We start from the raw sequence: 21218 nt of genomic DNA on the forward strand, positions 1-21218 counted from the left end.
GCGTGGCTTACAGTCTTTTTTTTTGTCTTTTTCATCAGGAAATGTACAAAGCCACCAAGTACGAGGTCTCTCCCGACCTGAAGCACGTGCTGCTCGCCTACAACGTCGCGCCGGTAAGCCTTCTCATTTGTTTCTGCTTGTTTTTTGAATTAGCAAACTGACAGGCAAATATGTCAACAGCACAGGGGTGTATGGCCGGACCGGTGGAGCGTACAGAAGGGGGGAGTATTGGGGGTTGAAGTAATCATGGAGGTGCATAGGGCCCTGCTGCACTTGGGTGGTTGGCACTGATGCTGGAAGGAGAGGAGCAGTGGAATGGAAACGGGGGGGAAAAACCAACAGTACATGAGCTCGCACAAGGGGAGATGAGGCAGCCTGGGAGCGTCATCCATGGGGGATTTTAAATGAGTTTGCATAAGGTGAAATGTCCCGGGATGTCAAGGTTTTTAACATTTATCTTTTAAATCAAGGCGAGGAGAACATTTCAAGAGGGAACCAAATGAATAGGCTTAAAAGGAGACTCCATTTTCAGGTTTTGGGCTAATTTAGTCTCTTAACATATTAACTTTCACCTGGACCTAGACTTTAAACTTTCCAGGCCAGGGTTTTTTAACATCTAATTCTTAACCTGGTTAATTTACAGATTTTTTTCCACTAATAAAACCGCTTATTTTAAAACGGGGTATCTAAAATCCCCTCTGAAAAAGGTATCCCTCTTCACCTGCAGTGTAAATTGGGTCTGTTAGCCTTCGATACGCATTGATAATCGGAACTCACTTACTTGTGCCCAAAGGCGTTGATTCTCTGTGCAGGATTTGCCAAAGTAAGATTTGAGATCGGAAGAATGGGAAGTTTCGCCAGTGGGTGAACTGGGGGGGAAATAGTTCAGAGATCTCACTATGAGACGTGTCAAAATATTAGTGAGGTCATAATGGGAATAATGGATAGAGTGTATGGATTTAGAAGAGATTGTGTCAGAAAACCACAATTGTAACTTCGCTGCATACGGGTCAGAGTCACCAATACACACTAATGGAATCACGAAGAAGACGCTAACAGGCTAACAGGCTAACGGGCAAAGGTAACTGCGGGCTAGCGCCATTGAAACAGTATTTACAGCCAATTTTGTGTGAAACAAATTATCTTCATTGTGTAATTGGATGTACAATTTCCCTCTCTACCTTTTTCTTTTCTGTCAGTGTGTATTTATTTACATTCACGGACAATGAGTTAAAAAAACGCAACTTGCAGTGGCGCTTATGGCCTCTAGGGGCATGAGTAACTAAGTACTGCTTTAATTCAGCTGGACTCTATATCTCAGTCCTTCACATAAAAAAGTGACGGTGATGACAAACTTTTCCTGAAGTCCAAAAATGTGTTCTCTCACATCCAGCCAAAAGACAGTGTGCCTTGCATTGCATTTGTTTCTTATGTTAAAGCTTGGAAACTCACAGAAATGAGATATACAAATAAAGCAGAGCTCTGTATTCTAGACACAGCGCAGAGCCGAGTTATTTACATATGCACACAGCTAGCATGGTATTTCCGAATAATTTCACTCAGCTCGTTTCTTTTGATGCTGAAGAATGCAGGCTGGTGTGGTATAACCTTGCCTGGGATGAATTGGAAATACAAAGAAGCCCCACAGATGTGTACCATTTTATTGTGCGTGCTGTTGCATTTATTATTCCATCCATATTTTTATCACCTTGATGCATGACAGCGAGCGAGCCGCGCCTTCCTCACGGCTCCATAAATGCGCCGCGACGCTCTCAGGAATGCACTTTGACTCTAAAGCGCACAATGTGAATCAACATAAACATATTAGAACATGTTTGTACAGAAACGTGCACAGCATAGGTTACACTCCATCCATATAAAGACGTCTACAAAGTGTGAGATGTCAATACATTATACTATCATACAATCATAGAAAGTGTCTGACATCCAAGCATCAAAAGAGGTTCACCTTGGGAACTTAAATACAGAAACATTATTGCTGTATGCATCACCTCAGTTCATTGAAATGTGCCAATACCTGAGTGAATTTGTACCAAATCCATTATTTAATAGTAACTACTGGTCCCATGTCTAATATGGATGCTTTCAAACAATTATCTTCCTCCTCCGACCCGGAGGCAGCAAAGTTGCGATTATGTTTTTTCTGGCCAGAGACACCAGGGGGAGATGAAAGACCCCCCCAATCATCCCATTAGAACTTGTATAGGATTTAAAGTAAACAAGTTGTTTAGTACTGCTTTAATAAGTGCTGAATTATGCATATATTTTTCTACTAAATAAAAATACGGAGAGATTTGGAGCAAAGTGGTTCAACAGCCCATAAATACTTAAAAAACGGACAATGCTAACCAGGAAGTATGCAAACAATAGTGAAGTGATGCTATGTTGTTTTTCACTGTGACAAAACATCCATAAGGACCAAAAGGGTTAAAAACTGTGATTCCCATGAGAGGTTATCTTACCCCCCGGCTAGGCCACGCCCCCTTGTTTGATGCAATGCCATCTGTGTCTATGGGCAGCTTTGACACACTGAGCCACGACTCGCAGATACTTAGTGTAGCTGTATTGAATCAGGCCCCGGTGCTTCGAAGCAATCTGCTTCAGGAAGAGCGACACAAGCTCCGGAGCTCCGATTTGTTTGCCCATCACTATAGGCCTGTACTTTTGCAATTGTGTCCAGATGACTTTGATTGAGTGGATAGAGAACAACACGGTCTGACTTGCATCAGCTCTAAACAAATATTCTGACCAACCCTATATTTCCCACACAATAAAATCACGACTATAAGCATGAAATTGAGCCCTAAAATTGCAATACAGGAGGTTAAATATTGACAAAGCGCTGCTCAACGTTCCAATTCTCCTCTTAAAAGTGCCTCTAGTTTGGTACTTTCCTACTCTTTGTATCCCAAAATGCACTGCAGCTCTGATTAAAAAGCCAATTTAGGCAGTGTCCCGGAGTATCCCCTGTAAATGGATGGGAATGAATTTGGGCTGCGAATTCCGTAGTTCATTTCGGAGCTTGTAGAGTCCACTTTGGCGGAAGGGCCTCGGTATGAGTTTAGCCATGCGCCATCTTACCCACGAAATCACATTAATGAAGCAAACCTTTTAAACAGGCTGATGTTGTAGGCATACCTATTATTTCTGCATTCATAATGACTTTATTACGGCAGAATTGGGTAAAAGGCAAAGACATCTTACTTAACATCCAATCTGTCTAGTGAAGTGGATCAGCCGGAGTTCAATACTAAATCTATGGCGGGTCATTTATAGCAGCCACTAGTGATTCTCCTTCTCATTTAAAGTTGGGCTAAAGGCTTTTCAATTAAGTGCGGTTCAGCTCAGATCGTCAGTCCCGCCCGCTACACCGCTCTAAATCTCCCACACTGCAGACATAAAAGACCATTACAGACTGCGCTGTCGGGACCGAGGGATGACGGCTGCATGCATATAACTTTTAGAAGGAAAGTTTTAGTTTGAGGAAATAGTTACAACATTGTCAAAAGTCAATTATCTGGCTAAAACCTTGGCAAGGCAGGATCATGTGTAGGTTATACTTTGTCTTCACAGATCAGGGATGTACACTGCCAAAAAAGTCACCTCAAAAAAAGAGCTTCTGCAATGACACAAGATCCATAGTTTTGGACATTTGTTTTGTCCTCCTTTCGTTTATTGTAAACTCAGACATTTTGGGGAAAAACACTGTGCATCTATATAATGCATTTGTATCAGTTTCATGAACTCACAGGCGAGTTTTCTAGCATTTCTGTGACAGTGACCCTGAAAAGTGACCCTGCAAGTTGTGAAATGTGCCTGTAAACCCGTCCCTGTGAAGACTTTGGATGCGACAAGCATGTCAGGGAAGTTACAAATGAGGTTGCACCACAACTAGTGTCAGATACAGGGCCTTTAATTTTTCACCAACTACTGAGGATGGGAGAGTGTGACCACAGTGCAAAGCCTTCTCCTGCGCATCCGAAGATTCTAGATGGGTCAATCCATATTTGAAAATGATGTCATATTAGGGCTGCTCGATTATTGAAAAAATTATAATCCCAATTATTTTAGTCATAATTGAAATCAAGATTATTCAAACGATTATTTGTTGCCTTTAAAAAAAAGTGTATCTTTATTTTATTTGTTTATTAATCCAAAAACTATCCTGAATATGTTCTGTTTGCTGAAGAGTCATAAAAGTACAAATGATTTCAAGTATGGCCCCATTCACACCTGCCCCCTGCTGGCCAGCCCTCACACCTGCACAAGCTAACTGAGCTGCGCAGCCTGATGACATCATCACGCAGCGCTGTTAAAAATATTGAATTGAATTTCGATTAATTGCACAGTCCTATGTCATTTGCTTCCTGAACCACTCTTTCACAATGTGAGCCCAATGACTCCTGGCATTGTCATCTTAGAATATGCCTGTGCCATCAAGGAAAAACCTGGTAATTCAGGTTGTTCAGATAGTCAGCTGATCCCATTCTTTGGCCACATAGTGTTGCAGTTAAATCCAGATGGGGACTTTTTTTGTTTGGACCATGTACTAAAATTCTCTGAGAAATTGTTGTATTATTATTATTATTGATTTTCTACTTCTGCATTTAGCGATTGAGTTTTATCATGCAGTGGATTTGACATTAACCATAAACTACATAAAGGGCGAGATAAGACATGACTTCATTGATTTCCCAGTGGAGAAATTCAATGGGTCAACAGAATGTTCTATACTGTATAATTTCTGTAAATCTAACTTATTATGTGTCATCCCACAAAGAATAGCATTTATAACAGGCAGGCGTTTAATTTATTTCAATTCAGCATTTACTGTGAGCCTGTTAATGAATTGTTTCTGCAGAATTATGTGCATATGCTTCTAACCTTTATCATACGTCTAACAGCAGAGTCTTGATTAGCCTGTCCTTATTTGTCCTATTATTGGGGGATTTTGAGTTATTGTAATCTTTATAAGCCTTTATCTCCATCTATCCCTCCATGTAAACGTTGCAACATCTTTGCTAGTCACCGTAAACTGGGGTACTCTGAATGATAAGCGGGGTTGCTTGTGGAAAACTGTCTGACCTTCTATCCTGCCTTTCTTTCTGTCCCTATTCCCCCGTCTCTCTCTGTTTGTGCAGGTGTACCAGTACTCCTACACCGCCTTCTACATCATCTGCAGCCTGGAGACTCCGTAAGTAGGCGACGCAACGACAGCCGTGGCCCAGTTCCCGCGTGTTACTTTTATCTTATCTCTAAATATCTGCGTGACCTCAGCACCTCGCTCTCCCCTGAGTGCGCCCGACCCTGCCAACACGATATTAATCTAAAACAAAAGCCCCGTGCGGAGAGGCAAGGTATATCAGACTATCCTCTCACCTGTAACTGCGCATAGGCATTATTTAGTTTGAGAAGTCCTTTTTACAGTTGTCCACTAAGCTCTGATGATGTTGTAAAATATGTCATCATCATCTCACATGGGGCAGAGGACTATAGGACTCTGTGGCCACCACTTTTTAATACTGCATTGGGGCAAATTCCATAGTTCATGACAGAGAAGATCTTTTTTTCCTTCATTTGAATAGATGCAAAGCAAATTCTTCCATCCAATTCCAACCTTTTGACGAAGTAAAACCGTCAAAATGCTTGAATAAACAAATTACTATTAGCTACCTGTTAATTATGTTTTTGAACCATAAAGCGTGCATTTGAGTGATAATATTGTCATTTGTCAAAACATAATGCAACTTTCCAAAACTTACATTCTGCTGAATACTCTTTCTAATGAGTGGGACAAACTGCTAGGGTTTATATCATTATTTACTCACTTAAAGGTGCATTATGAAACTTTTTATGTGGGAAAAAAGTTGATATTTGTGCCTATTTGACGTTGTGGTATTATGTGTATTATGGTGCCTTTACTTTCCATAACACTGGCCTCCAGGCTCATTTTGTAGGTTTTCTGTTGAGAGGGTCTGCCGGCAGCCAAAACCTTCCAAACAATTGATCCTGGAGCGTCCTAGTGACCACTGTGATGGACAGTAAGGGCACCACACTGTCCACTCATACAGCCTCTGAATCACTACAAACTCAAATCTGCACAAATATCAACTTTTTTTCTTCATAAACAGTTACATGATGCACCTTTAATCACACTGAACAAAACTGTACAAGGAGTGGGCGGGGCTTGTGTCTGAGAGACAGACATGGAATGAGTCTATTCCATTTCCAAAAGCTCTCCTTTGTATTGCCACAACCTAAAACACTGTCCTCTTCAAACACTGCATGGTGTCAGACATGGCAAAGATGATTTCATTATGACTTTTTATCTCTGCTGTGATAGATATTTCAGTGTATAACAATCAAGTCAAATTTGTGTGCTTCAGTTTATATCTGTCTGTAAAGATGCAACCCTCAGCTGTGTTAATCCCCTGTTTATTTTCAGCCCTACTTTTAATTCCTTGAGGAGTCACAGTAGCAACTATGATTGTCTAAAGCTATAAACCATCACCAAACAGGTTCTAGTATCAATATGCTAACAATGGTGTGAAAAGCTAAAATAATTCTCAATGATGAAGCACTTTTTGCTAGCAATATTAATGGAAATACTGTGGAGAAATTTGTTTGCACAGTGCCCTCCAGTGGTCATCCGTGGTAGTGCTGCTCTCCCCTGATGACCTCATTCATCCCCGTCTCCAGACAAAGGCATAAAAACAGAGACACCTCTAACTCTCACTGTCCCACAGAACCCAATCAGCCGAAGTGACTCCAGTCCACAGCATTAGTATTTATGGACACCGTAAAGCCGCGGTTTGCTCATCTGCTGTAATTGTCCAGTCTGAGTCTCAGATGGAGGGCGGGGGCCAGTATTACTCTTTGGGTCAGGTTTAGTGTGATAAGTCTTGTGTTGTAGAACTTTAGCATTATATATTTAAATTGTAACCTTATACCTTAATTAACACATAGTTTTTCTTCTTCTTGGTCTAAGTTGTTTTGATCACGTTTGCTACTTTTATTACTATTCCAAGTTTGTTTTGTGAATATAAAAGGACGTCATGCAGGCATTGTGTGACATAGAAAAGGGTTATTTCATCTGTGTAATTGTTTATGTGTTTGACAGAGAAACGTGGAACTTGAATCCGCCTGAAGTGAGAAACGCTCAGCTGCAGTTTGCCGGATGGGGGCCTCAAGACCAGCAGCTGGTGAGTGTTTTTAAGATATAACATTTCCAACAATTTTGGGTTATTTTTAATAGGTGTTGGAAGTTTATTTTTGTCCACATAAAGTTAATTATCTGTCCAGTCATGGCCAAGAACAACAGGGAATGCAAATGCAGAGTTAAAATGCATAAGACAGGTTTCATTACTAATTTAACCTGAGCATAATTAATATATATATATATACATATATACAATAAGGAAGGAAAATTATGCATATATATATATATATATATATATATATATATTTGTCAAATACTGTGCTATTTGACCATAGGGGCTGCAAAAGATCCAAATCCTAGTCTTTCTTTCTCGCATAATGTTTTTAACCTCTTACGCCTCATTTGAAAGCTAAGACCTACAAAACAGATCTAGAAGGATCTTTTTCCTCGCATTGTTGCCCCATTGTCATCTTTTATTACATTTTGTGTTTTTTTCCCTTTTCTTTCTATCACTTTTTCATCACTTTTTGTTGCTTTTCTCTTGCTCTTTTGTGGCTTTTATGTTCCATTTTCGATGCTTTCTTTTCACTTTTTGTTGACTTTTTCCTCTTCACTTTCTTCTTGTTTTTGTCATTATTTTGACTCTTTTTTCAAGAAGTTTTTAGATTTGGTAAAAGTCGAACTGGAGAAAATGTGCTTGGCTCAGGTGGGCGTTAAGAGATTAAAGTAAAAAATGCTTTTACAAGTTATTCAAGGTCATATGTGCTTTGAAGCTACAGTGCATCCTTAGTCAGACTTTGAAGCTTCCTGGCTCCGTCTCGTTCACGAAACAAAAATCAATTTCTATAGAGACAACATAATTCAGTAAAGGCTTGCTCATTTTCCTAAAGATGGTTTTCTATTTGAGGACTGAAAACCTGCACATCAAACATATTCAAAGTGGTTTAATTCATTTTGGCCAAACTGCTGCGCTTTGCAAATGACCGTGTCCAGCTTACCTCACAAATAGTCCAATGCTTCACACAGTGTAGCAGCAAACCTCATAGCTTTGCAACACAGGAGATGATTTTCAACTGTTGACGCACTTGATCGTACAACTTCCTTGACAGACTACCAAAAAACACAATCAAAAATCTGCTCGTAATTTCTCCCTTGTCCAAAGTTGGGCGTCCTTTCCGAAGGACGTGGCTCCTCCGTTCTTTGTTCTCTCTAATTGCAAATTCAACTCTCAGAGCAGAATCGGCGGAGCATTCCTGTCACACCACAAAGTCAAACATAGATGGTTACTCTCACAAAACATTTGTAATTGAGTTGAAATTCTTCGGTCCCTGCGACTACAGCGTCCCCTCACTCCCCTTTAAGACAGAACAAACAGAGGATCTTATGGCTGGCTGCCTCGGCTGCTTCAGTATTGACGCCATGGATTTACAGTGATTGATGGGCACAAATAGCTGATAAACATTTCTTGCTTGTGTTACATTGACCAGAACGCCCTTGAATGCACCATTACAATCACTAATTGACCGGCGCATAATAGATCTTAGGGTAGCGGGAGCTGCAAGCATAAATCACCCCTGGTTTACAAGTTTGCTTAAGTGTCCCTTTGTCAAATGCATTAAGAGAAAAGGGACGGGCCCTTAGTCACTTGGACGGGATTGTGCCGTCAGAGAGAGTGGGTGCGCAAGTGACTTTGTACTTTCGAATAGTAGAAGAAGAAGAAGAAGATCTTTATTTATATAGCGCCTTTCACAGACATGGTCACAAAGCGCTTTTTACATGAGACAATAAGTAATTCTGTTTAGGACAAGGTACTTTCTGGATAGTCAAGTAATGTTTTTAAAATGTCTATAAAAGGTATGTTATTCCATTGTTGTATTAGAATAACAACATTTTTAGTATTAGTTGTAGTGTAGTAGTGTCGTGTAGTGTAGTTGCACTCAAACACACTCTCATTCATCTGGGTGTGTTGTACATGTTAGTGGAAGGGGAAATATATGAAGAGATGAGGATAACATGCAAACTCTGCACAGAAAGGCCCTGTCCGGAACGTTGTAGCTGTATAGCAAAAGCTATCCACTGCCCCACTGGGATGATGATAATAATAATGATGCATCGGTTTTATATAGCGCTTTTCTGGACACTCAAAGACGCTTTACATTGCATTATTCATTCACTCATTCATTCAGTCTACCCCACAGTTGCCCTGGGGTAGACTGACGGAAGCGAGGCAACCAGTCTGCGCCATCAGCCCCTCCGACCACTACCAACCACTCATTCGCCAGGCTTAACGGTGTTACCAAACGGTCTCCCATTCAAGTACCGACCAGGCCCTTCCCTGCTTAGCTTCCAAGGTCTGACGGGATTGGGCATAGCAAAGGCGGTATGGCCACAAAAGGCCTCTGTGCCGCCCTTTATTTCGGCTGCATAAATCGGAAATCGGAAAACCATAGCACCCGGAAGAAACCTGGTTGGCTGCCTTTAGTGCTCCACTGATCCTCTGAAACGGTGCCTTTTTCAGAGCGTGGTGTCCTGCACTGATCAGCTCCTCCACCTCCTCCTTCCTCCTGTGCAGCTCCCTCCAACCCCAAGTCTTTCACCATTTTCTGGGAAGAGCTTAGCAGTTAATCTGTTTGATATTCTCTAGCGAACATCCATTAGAACTCTAGTAGGGATAGAAGGCATGTGTGGCTTAGCAGTGTGTCTTGTCAGTGCAGAGTCTAATGGACTAATGTCTTATACTAAAATCTGTAAATATTAAGGGGACTTATGTTAGTTACTGTACTTGTTGTTTAGCTGGGAGAGTTGTTTTCATTTTTACCCAACAATATACTGTACACTGCCTATTTAGCTTCCATCGACTTCACATACAGGTTTCTCAGAGGCCTTCATCTCATTGAGCCTTCCCCGTAAAGATAAAACTACTTCTTCCTCCCACAGAGTGCAGATCTGTGGGCTGCATCTCTGTCCGAGTCGGGGCTGGAGCAGACGACTAATGAGTGTTAATGGCCAGTGCGTTCTGAGCTGAAGGTTATGTGCTGTTGGTACAAGTCAATTGTCCAGATGCTAAATCTTTAATGGAGCCGTGTGCTGCCCGTGCCCTCCAGACGACCGCGGGACCAGGCTGAACTGTGTCCACTACGGGCCGCTGACTTCAGAGACTTACTTAACAAACTCCTGTAGAACTAGTATTTTGGATTATTTAGCTCAGATGTATAAGTGTTGGATTTGAAGACTGCTCTATGCAAAAAACGTTGAATTTGTGTTGCCATTTTGCTGTTTTATTTGTTTCTTCCATCACGAGAGACAAAGAAAGATACATAATTATACCATCTAGCGCGGCGCTGTCAGCCCTGAGTAACAATCTGCTCTTGATGAATCCGCGTAGTTACAGCTCCGCGCCCCCAAAAACCACCGCTAAAAATGAATTGTAATCTGTGAGAGACATCCTGAGTCGACTCTCCCATCCCTCTGGCTGTAAATCTGACTAATTAACTGTGATTTCCTAATGCAAAAGGACTTCTGCACAAATCACATAAAGACAAGCAATGGGCCTTTCGTCATCGTCCGCCTCCGTCATCTCTCCGAACGCGTCAAAGCTGTAACAGGCGGCGGCGCGGCGGATTGTCTCCTACAGCACAATGCTATTAATTACTGCTATCTCGACACTGCGGACTAATTGGCACTGTAGGCTTGGATAGATAGATAGGGCGCAAAGTTTCCCAGCATTTGTCTTCAGTTTGCACTTGTAGTCAAAACATAGTCAGGGACGGGATACAAAGATGCAACAAGAATGCGAGCGGTACTTTTTAGGAACAGAGAAATGTAGTGTGCCGTGTACTGTTAAAGGGATATTTCAGGATTTTTGACATAGGATCTTATTTCCTAGTTATCCATTTCTGGAGATTTTTTTTTTATTCATGCAGTCCTTATATTTGAAGAGTTTAGTGGTGCTAGGCTAGTGCTAGGCTAGCGCATGTCTATGGTAACTAGTAGCCTGCATTAAAAACCTCTTCAAAATCATGGGGTAGTCCTCCAAACGTAGCAGTAGTAGTAGTAGTAGTAGTAGTGGTAGTAGCAGCAGTAGTAGTAGTAGTAGTAGTAGTAGTGGTAGTAGTAGTAGTAGTAGTAGTAGTAGTAGTAGTAGTAGTAGTAGCAGCAGTAGCAGTAGCAGTAGCAGTAGTAGTAGTAGTAGTAGTAGTTGTAGTTGTAGTTGTAGTTGTAGTTGTAGTTGTAGTTGTAGTTGTAGTTGTAGCAGCAGTAGCAGTTGCGGTGGCAGTAGTAGTAGTAGCAGCAGTAGCGGTGGCAGTAGCAGTAGTAGTAGCAGCAGTAGTAGTAGTTGTACTAGTAGTAGTAGTAGTAGCAGTAGCAGCAACAGTAGTAGCAGTAGTAGTAGCTGCAGCAGCAGCAGCAGTAGCAGTAGTAGTAGTAGTAGTAGTAGTAGTAGCAGCAGCAGCAGTAGTAGTAGCAGTAGTAGTAGTAGTAGCAGTAGTAGTAGTAGAAGTAGTAGTAGTAGTAGTAGTAGTAGTAGTAGTAGTAGTAGTAGTAGCAGTAGTAGTACTTCAGTGGTGTAGACCCTTACCAAGTGTTCATAATGACAGAAGACACTTTCAATAAACAGGATATTCATCATATTTGTGTCCAAAGTTACCATAGTAGGAGTAGATGTGTTGCTTGTGTTTTTGAAGTATCGTACGCCTCTGTAAACAGCTGGCTCCCTGTGCCCTTCACTCCAAAGGGGTCACAGAGTCATTAACACGGTATTTTCGCACACAGCAGTGTGTTTTACAGTTAACCAACAATAATTAGCCCACCTGTTTTACTCCCTCATATCCCTCAAGTTTTTAATCACGTAGCACTTTTCCCATAGAGACATACAACAACTGTATACGGGCTCGCAGTACAGCGGAAACAGCTGCTGAGCCACATGGCGAGAGCTTCATGAGGCTAAAAGTCAATGTAGTGTGAATACGCCTTATATTCACTGGGGAAGCTGTTTATTTAAGCCAGTTTATTATTGAAGCTCGTTTTTCTCTCTAATTGGGCGTATAATGATTCAGATGTAGTGAAGCACACTTGAGGTCATTTCCATCTCTTATGAGTAAATAGCTGTTTGTTACGAATGTCTTTTTTCACAAATGTCTGCTTTTAGAAACACACATTTTCAGTGTTAGGCAAAGTGCTTGATTTAATTACTTCAGTAAAAGTACAGATACTGCTAGTCAAATATAACTCCAATACAAGCAAAAGTTGTTCACTCACTGAAGTATTTGCCGTAGAGAGTGCTCCGGTATTCAGTGTAGAAAGTACAAATCCGTTTGAACAAGTGGTATAAGAATTACTTTGCAACTTCAAATTTGCTCTGTTACTGACGACCACTGCACATTTTATTCCACTACAAAATGTAAAGTATAGAGTACGGGAAAATCCGCTGCCATGTTTGTGCCTATACGTTTGTTAAGTGGTGACATCACAGCTCTACTGCCAGGTCCGCAGATGTGCGAGAAACTACAAAAAACTCCTTAATACCATAATCAATATTTTTGAAACACAACGGAGAGTTACTGAACATACTTATCTATCAGGCCCATTAGCCAAAAATGCTGTACCTACTTCTATAAAAGTAACATTTACCAAAATCGGTGCATCCGGGTTAGCGGAGAAAATGCTAACGGTGCAGCAGCTACGCTAACCCCGGAAGTAGTAAATAATACTTTTTTAACAGTAGGTGTGGCATTTTTGGCTAATGATTCTGAGAAATATGTAGGTTCAGTAACTCTCTGTTGAGTCTCAGAAATATTGATGGTTGTTTTTAAGAGTTTTTTATGTTTTTTTCTCGTATATTTGCCAGTCTGCTAGGACCCAGAAGCGGAAGTGACGTCACACTTAACAAACATATGGAAACTAACATTAGCTAAAAATGAGCTAGAAAAAAGCTGTTTTTTTTTACTGTTAAATACCTCTAACACACTGTAGTGTCCAAATGTTTTAATGTGAACAGTAACTCCAGTATTTTACCTTTTTAAATCTCCATTAGTTTATTCTTGCTGCAAATCCCATGATGTGTCGCGATATGACATCACAGTCCTGTCCCACTAAGAGATTGCAGGTTTTATACAAATTGCAAGTTCGATTTGTTTGTAAATATACCGCTCTAATACCAACATATAAATCTGCTTTGGTTCTTCTTTTGTTCTATTTTTTTGCAACAACCTGCAAAAGTGTCTTATTTCATCTTTGAAGCACTATGCAGCGCAGAGAGGGTTTTAATATAAAGCCTCTCATGACAGAGCATAGACTTTGTTGCCAATGTCTGTCTCTCTGCACCTATTCTGGGTCGGCTCCCTCTCTCCCTTCTCTGCCACCGATGCCAAAAAAAAAACAAAAAAAAAACTCCTGTGTGACTGTGAACGCACATCAAACTGCCCCGCTCCCTTTATGTCTGTGACAGCTTTGACTTTGCCTTTCAAGCTCAAACCCCAAACCACAATGTTAGGCAGAGGTTGTTTTGACCTTCCACGATTCGCACATTTCTGATGTGCGTTTGTGACTGATATGGGTAACTAGGTCTAGGCGATATGTGAACTGCAAGTGTTTGATCTAAATTAGATGCTGTTTATTGTCTGGCAGGGCATTCCAAACTGTTTACCTTGTGTGCAATTTCTATAGAGCAAAATCTACTTCTGCTTTTTTCATAGGACTTAAATGGAGTGCATAGAGTACATAGCCAAGATGACAAAAGTGAAAACATATGTTGAGTTTGCTTTCTTCCAGTGAGATGATCAAGAAGAGCAGACGTGAAAAGGCACAGTCTGGGTCGACCTTGATTTATGGTGCAACCCACCTAAAGCTCATAGTTTCTCCTTGAGGAAGGATCCAGTCCAGTGGTTTTCTCATAATATGCAATTTTTTGGTGTTTAAAGAAACCTATAATTTATATTAAGAAGAAATCTATGATTGCAGGAGAAATGGATACAACTAGACATGATTTCTGACCAGAATTATAGATAAGAATTATATTAAGAACACGAATTTTGCAACGGCTCTTATTTCGCTTTTATATTATTTGTATTAGTTTGAGTTCAAAAATGTTAAAATTATGTATTTTCCTCCCCCTGCATGTTCCAGCTATGTCCTAATGTGTAGAATGAGCTCAGACCTTTTCACCACAACTGCCTGCACTGTCGCTCAAAAAGTTTTACTTCGGGTCCGAATTGCCGTCATGCACGAGCTTATTACAGAAGCTGCAGTTACACGTGTGACCTGAGGTGGCAGTAGTGAGTATAAAATGGCTAACTTGCATCTAGCCCCTTTAACTGCCACTCATCCAAATCCATTCTTTGATTACCCACTGCAGTAATAGAATTCTCTGTGTGGAGCTGGTCATTAGGACTATGTTTTTTTACTGATAGCAACAGTAGAATCCAAAATGATGTCTCTTTAATGTTTAAAAAACACAGTTTGTTTTATTCAGTGGTTCACATTGTGTGTCTTTGAAACCTGCACAGCATGCGCTCGGTCTTAGCTTGTGATGCACCACGCCTCCTTCTCTCTGGACTCTGGACTCTTCATTATGGCTTATGGTCCAAATGTTCTATCAAATCTGAAAAATATTCAGTAAATGATGGAGAATTTTCAGTTGTGTCACCTCTGATCCAGTCCAGTTAATGGTGATGATGTGGTGGTCGTAGCTCATGTTGACGTCCATAATGTTTTCAAGTCTCCTGCCATACAACAGATCTTCTTGGATTTTCTCTACTGTATCTAAATTAGTCAACTCATAATGTAACTTGGGAAACTTAACACTTCACATAGGTTAATAATGTCCCGATCCTTTTTGCAAGATTTTGTGTAGTTTTTTTTCCTCACGTGAACGCAACCTATACCCACATCCCCTTCAAAGATGCTCAGATTGACCCATTTTGAAATAGAAAATCTCTTCTTTTTAAACAATTTCCGCCTGAGCTAATTCACACTAGATATAAGCCCTTCCTCTCCACTGTTTCTTTAATCTGCTCCACATATAGCGGGAGGATAAATGTGGATGCCAGTCTCAGTGAACGGGGCCAGGTCTAGTCTCTGAGCCGTGGCCTACATTAACTTCTGCGCAAGAAACTTCATCCATAATAACCGTAACCTTTGCTTCCCTAGAGAAAATGATTAGTTGGTTATAAGCTTCAGTTGTTCTTTTAACTGTGTGTCCCACAATAAAACAACCTTCATTAAATGGCATTGAAGTCCTACATTTCGCCATGTTTTGTTCAACGTTTTGGTAAGCATTTATGACTATATTATTTATAAATATATTTTATACTCTCAATTTGAATTCTACATATCCCTTCCTCCTGCATAAAGTGAATTATTTAGCATGCAGCCTCATCTACTTAAGTTTCACACTCTTCCTGACTGCTCAACAGCACTAAGTGAATATTTTGCAAAGAGATCGTTTCACAAACCGCTGGCGTGATACCCGCTGCGGGCTAAAGATATTCGGTAATCCTTGAAATCCTGAGTCTGCTTTTTTTCCCCCTGTAATAGCCCCGGATTGATTTGAGCATAGCATTGAGGCAGCAACATTTTAAAATTCGAGCCCACGCGGTGCTCACATATCATCTATTATGCTCTGTAATGAAAGACTTGACCTTCGCTTATCGGCAATGCTCCACACGCCGCTTCCAATGCACCGCGAAACGTCAGAAAAAATGTCCAAAAAAAGGCTCAATCCGAGCCCCAGGGATCTCAAATTGAAAAAGGTAGGGTCGTTGCTTTGTTACTTCTGTCGTATCTGGTCATTTTTGAAATGTTACAAAAGGTGAATGGATTTGAGCCTTGCATGGCCTTTCCACTGATCTCGTATTGTCCATACACTATATATGAGATGATCATTTCACTTTCCTTTTTGATTTAAAATTGACCAAAAACGATTCAAGCAAACATTCAAAAAGTGTGAGTGTGAAAAAGTGTAAATTTAAATCCAAAATCAACTTTTTTGAGCCTTTAACCATGTTGTTGTTCCCTCATCAAAAACATGCCTGGTGTTGTACGGGAGGCCAGGGGTCTTTGTTATACTTGTTTTTGTTTTGTTTTTTATAAACACCTGCATTAAATGAAAGCTTGAACCCTTGACTTGAAGTAGACCTCGCTGTCTTTTTTCTATCATAGTGCAATAAATAGTTATTGACCGTCAAACACAACACAATCGCCTGTGACAACCCTGTCACAAGGTGTGTGGGGTTGGTCGTCACTATTGTTTTTGGTAACCTTTTTGCTTCTACTGCTAAAGCGCTTGAGTTCATACTTCCTGGATTTTGTTCTCTTATTATAGATACAACCATATATATGCATTTTTTTTGGTCCACTTTTGGGACTTTAAAGACAGCATCATCTGCTTTCAGTGGCTTATAAAAGGTTCTACTGTATTATCATAGTTTCAGGGCATACCAAATTTCAAGATCAAAATCTCCTGATTATTAACTACTGGAACTCTATGCCGGCACTTATTAGGACTTTATTGCATACTGTACATTGGTTGTTTCTATTGCCAGCTATGTGAGGTTTTTACGTGACGTTATCTACAAATAAAAGATACAAAAGTGTGATCATCATTTGTGTTGTTGTTGTTTCAGATCTTCATTTTTGAGAACAACATCTATTTCCGCTCCAAAGTCGAGAGCCGCTCCATTCGGCTGGTGTCCACTGGGAAAGAGGGCGTCATCTTCAATGGACTCAGTGACTGGCTGTATGAAGGTATGTTGCATGCTTAGGTTTTAGTAGCAGGCTGTAAAGCACTGTGCATAAAATTTGATGGCCCTTGTGAAGCGAACTATCACGGGGAAATATAGCGGTGCTTTACAGAAATGTTATAATGTGCTTTATACACAGAATTGCATTGTTTGTTTTCCATACGGTCCCCGACACTCTACTTAATGCATTAAGTAATGAATTTGTAACACAATCGGTTTGTGTTTTGTGCTTGTTGTTGTCATAAAATTTCCCTGAATACGAGCTGTGACCAAACCAGAAAGAAGGGGTTGACTGAGGCGTGGTGTGACTGCAACAGGCGCTTGGTACTTCAACTGCTCCTCAGCTTTACATTAACATCACTTACTGTGATGTACTTCCTTCAGCATTTAGTCTGCATATTTTTCAAGCTCTTACAGGACATAAGAGAACATAACGTTGGCTCTGGTATTGAAATGCACCGCACGGGACTCTACACGCCAAAGAAATCTGATCAAAACACCAGCTCCCCTCAGAAAAGTCTGTTGGAGGAAAAAGCATGGAGACAGACCACTGATGTATATACCATATTTTTCAGACTATACATCGCACTTTTTGACTGGGGGTGCGACTTACACTCTTATATATCAGCGACTTATATATCAAAATATATAATTCACGTTTGTTATTTTCACACTTACATGCGCCAGTGGGCGCTCTAGGCTTGTGTACTAGTATCGTACAATGACAAATAAAGCACTTACTTACTTACTTACTTACTTACTTACTGTACCACTGAAAATGAAAAAAAAAAAAAGATAAAGTTTGGAGTGAGCGAGAATGAAGTGAAGAAAACAAAAAGCTAATTGTGGGCTAAAAGCTAGATGGCCACAGCTAGAGGAACGAGTTTGCAAATAGGTGCCCAGGTAGGCTGGTGCGACTTATACTGTACGTATATGTTTTTTTCTTCTTCATTGTGCATTTTTTTGGCTGGTGCGACTTATGCTCTGGAGCGACTTATAGTCCAGAAAATACAGTAACTTCGCTATTGGCCAAAGGTGTCTGTCCAGCCCATGTCCAGCCCCTGTTCAACCCATTCACTGGGTCCGGAGCTGAAGAAGCACAACCAACTAGTCTTGTCTAAATTGGCCCGGAGTCTGGAGAATTAACAATATTTCAGTGTTTTTGCAGTACTTTAACAGGTGCTTAGGTCTCTGCTTTGTGCACTCATGCTTCTCAAAGTAAACCAGGCCAGAAAAAGGTGTATTTTGTTCGACCGTGCATTCACTCTGGCATTGTTTCGATAAGCTTATGCGATATCACAAGATTTATTTCCATCCAGTGTTGACAGGTGACAACTTTTTGTGTCAGGCGGGGCAGTGTGGTTCAACAAAAAGCTGTAAAACTAACACATCAGTATTCATGCTCATACACAATCCAACTTATGTTAATGCATCGTTCCGTTCCACTCCTCATCAGCAAATTCCTCCGACGCTGTCAGGAGAATACTGTGGGAAAGTGCCCATTGACTCGTCTGGCCTCGTGCTTTAAACGGTCATAGAGTCACGTGACCGCGGTGTAACTCATTAAGTCCGCAGCAGCAGACGCAGTAATTACAGCCGACAGCCCACTCCCAACGCGCTCCACTCATCAGAGCCCGAATTAAACATAGGAACGAGCTCCACCGGCTTTGGCACTGCATCGCTCATGAATGTTTAACGGGAGGAAATAAGCTTACATTTGGAGGGGATGTACTTTGATGCAGATGACTTGATCATTTCTATTCCGTAATTTGTTATAATTTTAGGCAATTCCTGAGGCTTTATGTGAGCTCTAGTACAGCCTTAATGCCACAATTATTTTAAAGATAATCTGGTTACATTTTACTTTAAAGCATTGGCTGTCTTTATACTGATAGGGGTAGGATTAGTTGCTTGTCCCGTTTGAACATCATAATTACCATAGTATTATTCTGTGGCCCCAATGGGTGAGGAAAGCGCTTCTCTGACAGTACTGTAATACCACCCCCTGGGCGACTCCAAAAGACACTTAAACTGCTTAAAAGCCTGGCCCCAAAGATTTATTTATTTTTATTCTAAAAATTGCTATGACCCATGTGACAACAATGGGGCTGAATGGAACACCTGTTATCTCTTCTATCTAATGTCTATGCGTGGCCCCCACAAATGTGTCAAAACATTAGAAAAAAATTGCCACTATATGGATTTTTCAATTCGATCCACTGAAATTGAAGTGTTTAATGCACCTGTACTCCTTTCCCAGTCATATTTGATGATTTTTAACCTCTTAACCCCCACCTTAACCGACCACATTTTCTTCAGTTGGCCTTACCCAAATCTAAAAGCTTCTTTCAAAAAAGCATCAAAACAGCGACAAAAAACATGACAAAAAAGTGACAAAAAAAGCAACAATAGAGCGATTGTATAATTAAGTAAACGGACTGCATATACTTATATATTTACTGTTTATACTTTTGTCCCCACAAAGTCCTTGGTAGTAATTGTACATAAGATACCACTATTTTACTATTTCATCGTTTTCTGTTTATTTTCTCACATTTTCTGCCTATTTGCACACCCTGTGTGTTTCTAAGAGCTGTATGTGACATGTAAATTTCTCCATTGTGAGATCAATAAAGGCTATCTTATCTTATCGTATCTTATCTTATCTTATTAAAATGTGATAAAAATGCAAGAAAAGAGCCACAAAATACCAACAAAATTGTGACTAAAACGCATAGTCAAAAAAGTGACGTCAACACGGCAGCATTTAAGCTGTAAGCTCCAGTCAAGAAGGTTTTAGAATTGGGTAATGCCGAACTGGGGAACATGCGCTCTGTGACGGTGGGGGTAAGAGGTCAACCATTTCATTTGATGTAATGACTTATGACCTGACGCTCTGACCAGACAAAGCTCTGGGCCCCCTTGTTGTAAAGTAAAGTTCTATTAAACTAACTAGAATCTCAATACAAACCATTTTTAATCCTCTTGTTTCTGAATTAAATAAACTTATGGGTAACAGTGAATCACAATCACACATTTGGGAAGCATTTCTACCTAATTCACCATCCATAAAACCTTTTTCACAGTATTTGTCATTATTTCTTAATCATTTCCAAGCACAAAGTTATGTTCATGTTATTTGACTATCTATTGACAACTAGACTAGACCTTTTTCCTAATCATAACCATTCCTGATGGCACACTGTTTTCCACCAATTTAATACCAACAAATATTTACCAGCATTTTGCAAATGCCTAATAGGAAAAAAAGGAAATGCTCCTCTGTCTTGTTCAGAAGCAGCAAGTTCCCGTATCACACCAGAGGGAGATGGTAGCAGCTTTTCAGATCCCAATAGCAGAAATGGAGACAGCTTCTGATGCACAACAAGCTGTTATTCCCCCATTAGACCATACAACACGGCCTTATCTGCGATACTGTGAGCAGATGTCACCCCTGCGCTTTGGCAAACACAATAAGGAGTTCATTGAGCCAAAAACAACTGTTTCTTTAATAAATTACTTTAGTGCGTCTTATCTGTGCATTAGTTTCCCTGACACATAAAGCCACTTTCATTTTTCAAAAGCAATTTCCAATCTGCCCCCATTTAAACATTAATCAGAGCGATATTGGAAAGACTGACCCGGTGGCATGTGCTGTTTTTAAGGGCTGTAGCCTGGAAATTCACACTCATCTGTTATTGACTGGATTAATCTTTCACAAAGACAGATGGAAAACACTATCTATTTTGATAGTGCTGCAATATGAGCGCCACATTCCGCACACATTGTGGGGTTATAGAGTCGGCATGAAAGATGGTCTGCTCTTTTAGGTTACGAACATTGCATTTGAATTCTAGTTATTGCTCATCCAAAGTTTACAACAGTAGTTCATATAACTTTCTGTTAGGTACAAATGTCTCATATTTGAGGGGTAAAGTAGCTTGCTTTACAAACCCACATTTTGCACCTTGTAAAATGCTGACAGAGTTAAAGGGATTATTCTGAGTTTAAAAATGTTAAAACTAAGTATTTTCCTCCCCCTACATGTTCCAGCCATGTCCTAATGTGTAGAATGAGCCCAGACCTGTTCACCACAACTGCCTCTAAAATCCTGCACTGTCACTCAAAAAGGTGTTAATTCGGGTCCAAAGTGCTGTCGTGCACGAGCTTAATATAGAGACTGCAGTTACACGTAAGACCTGAGGTGGCAGTAGTGAGCATAAAATGACCAACTTGTAGTTAGTCCCTTTAAAGCAGTGCTAAGGAACTCTTGCCCCTAGAGGCCATCTGCGCAACTG

At 40.5% G+C, this 21218-nt stretch overlaps 1 protein-coding gene across 5 annotated transcripts in view; it reads left to right on the forward strand.

Moving 5' to 3' along the window:
- The window catches only part of dpp6a (dipeptidyl-peptidase 6a), a 340283-nt gene that overhangs the window by 296318 nt on the left and 22747 nt on the right, over positions 1 to 21218 (forward strand). For all 5 annotated transcript variants that reach the window (XM_079576572.1, XM_079576574.1, XM_079576573.1 and 2 more), the window contains 4 exons: positions 39 to 113; positions 5163 to 5215; positions 7142 to 7223; positions 16804 to 16924. In XM_079576572.1, coding sequence (XP_079432698.1) covers positions 39 to 113; positions 5163 to 5215; positions 7142 to 7223; positions 16804 to 16924 — 331 coding nt within the window. The remainder of the gene's footprint in view (positions 1 to 38; positions 114 to 5162; positions 5216 to 7141; positions 7224 to 16803; positions 16925 to 21218) is intronic.

The sequence above is a fragment of the Gobius niger genome (genome assembly GCF_951799975.1).
Source record: "Gobius niger genome assembly, chromosome: 18".
Classification (NCBI taxonomy): Eukaryota; Metazoa; Chordata; class Actinopteri; order Gobiiformes; family Gobiidae; genus Gobius; species Gobius niger.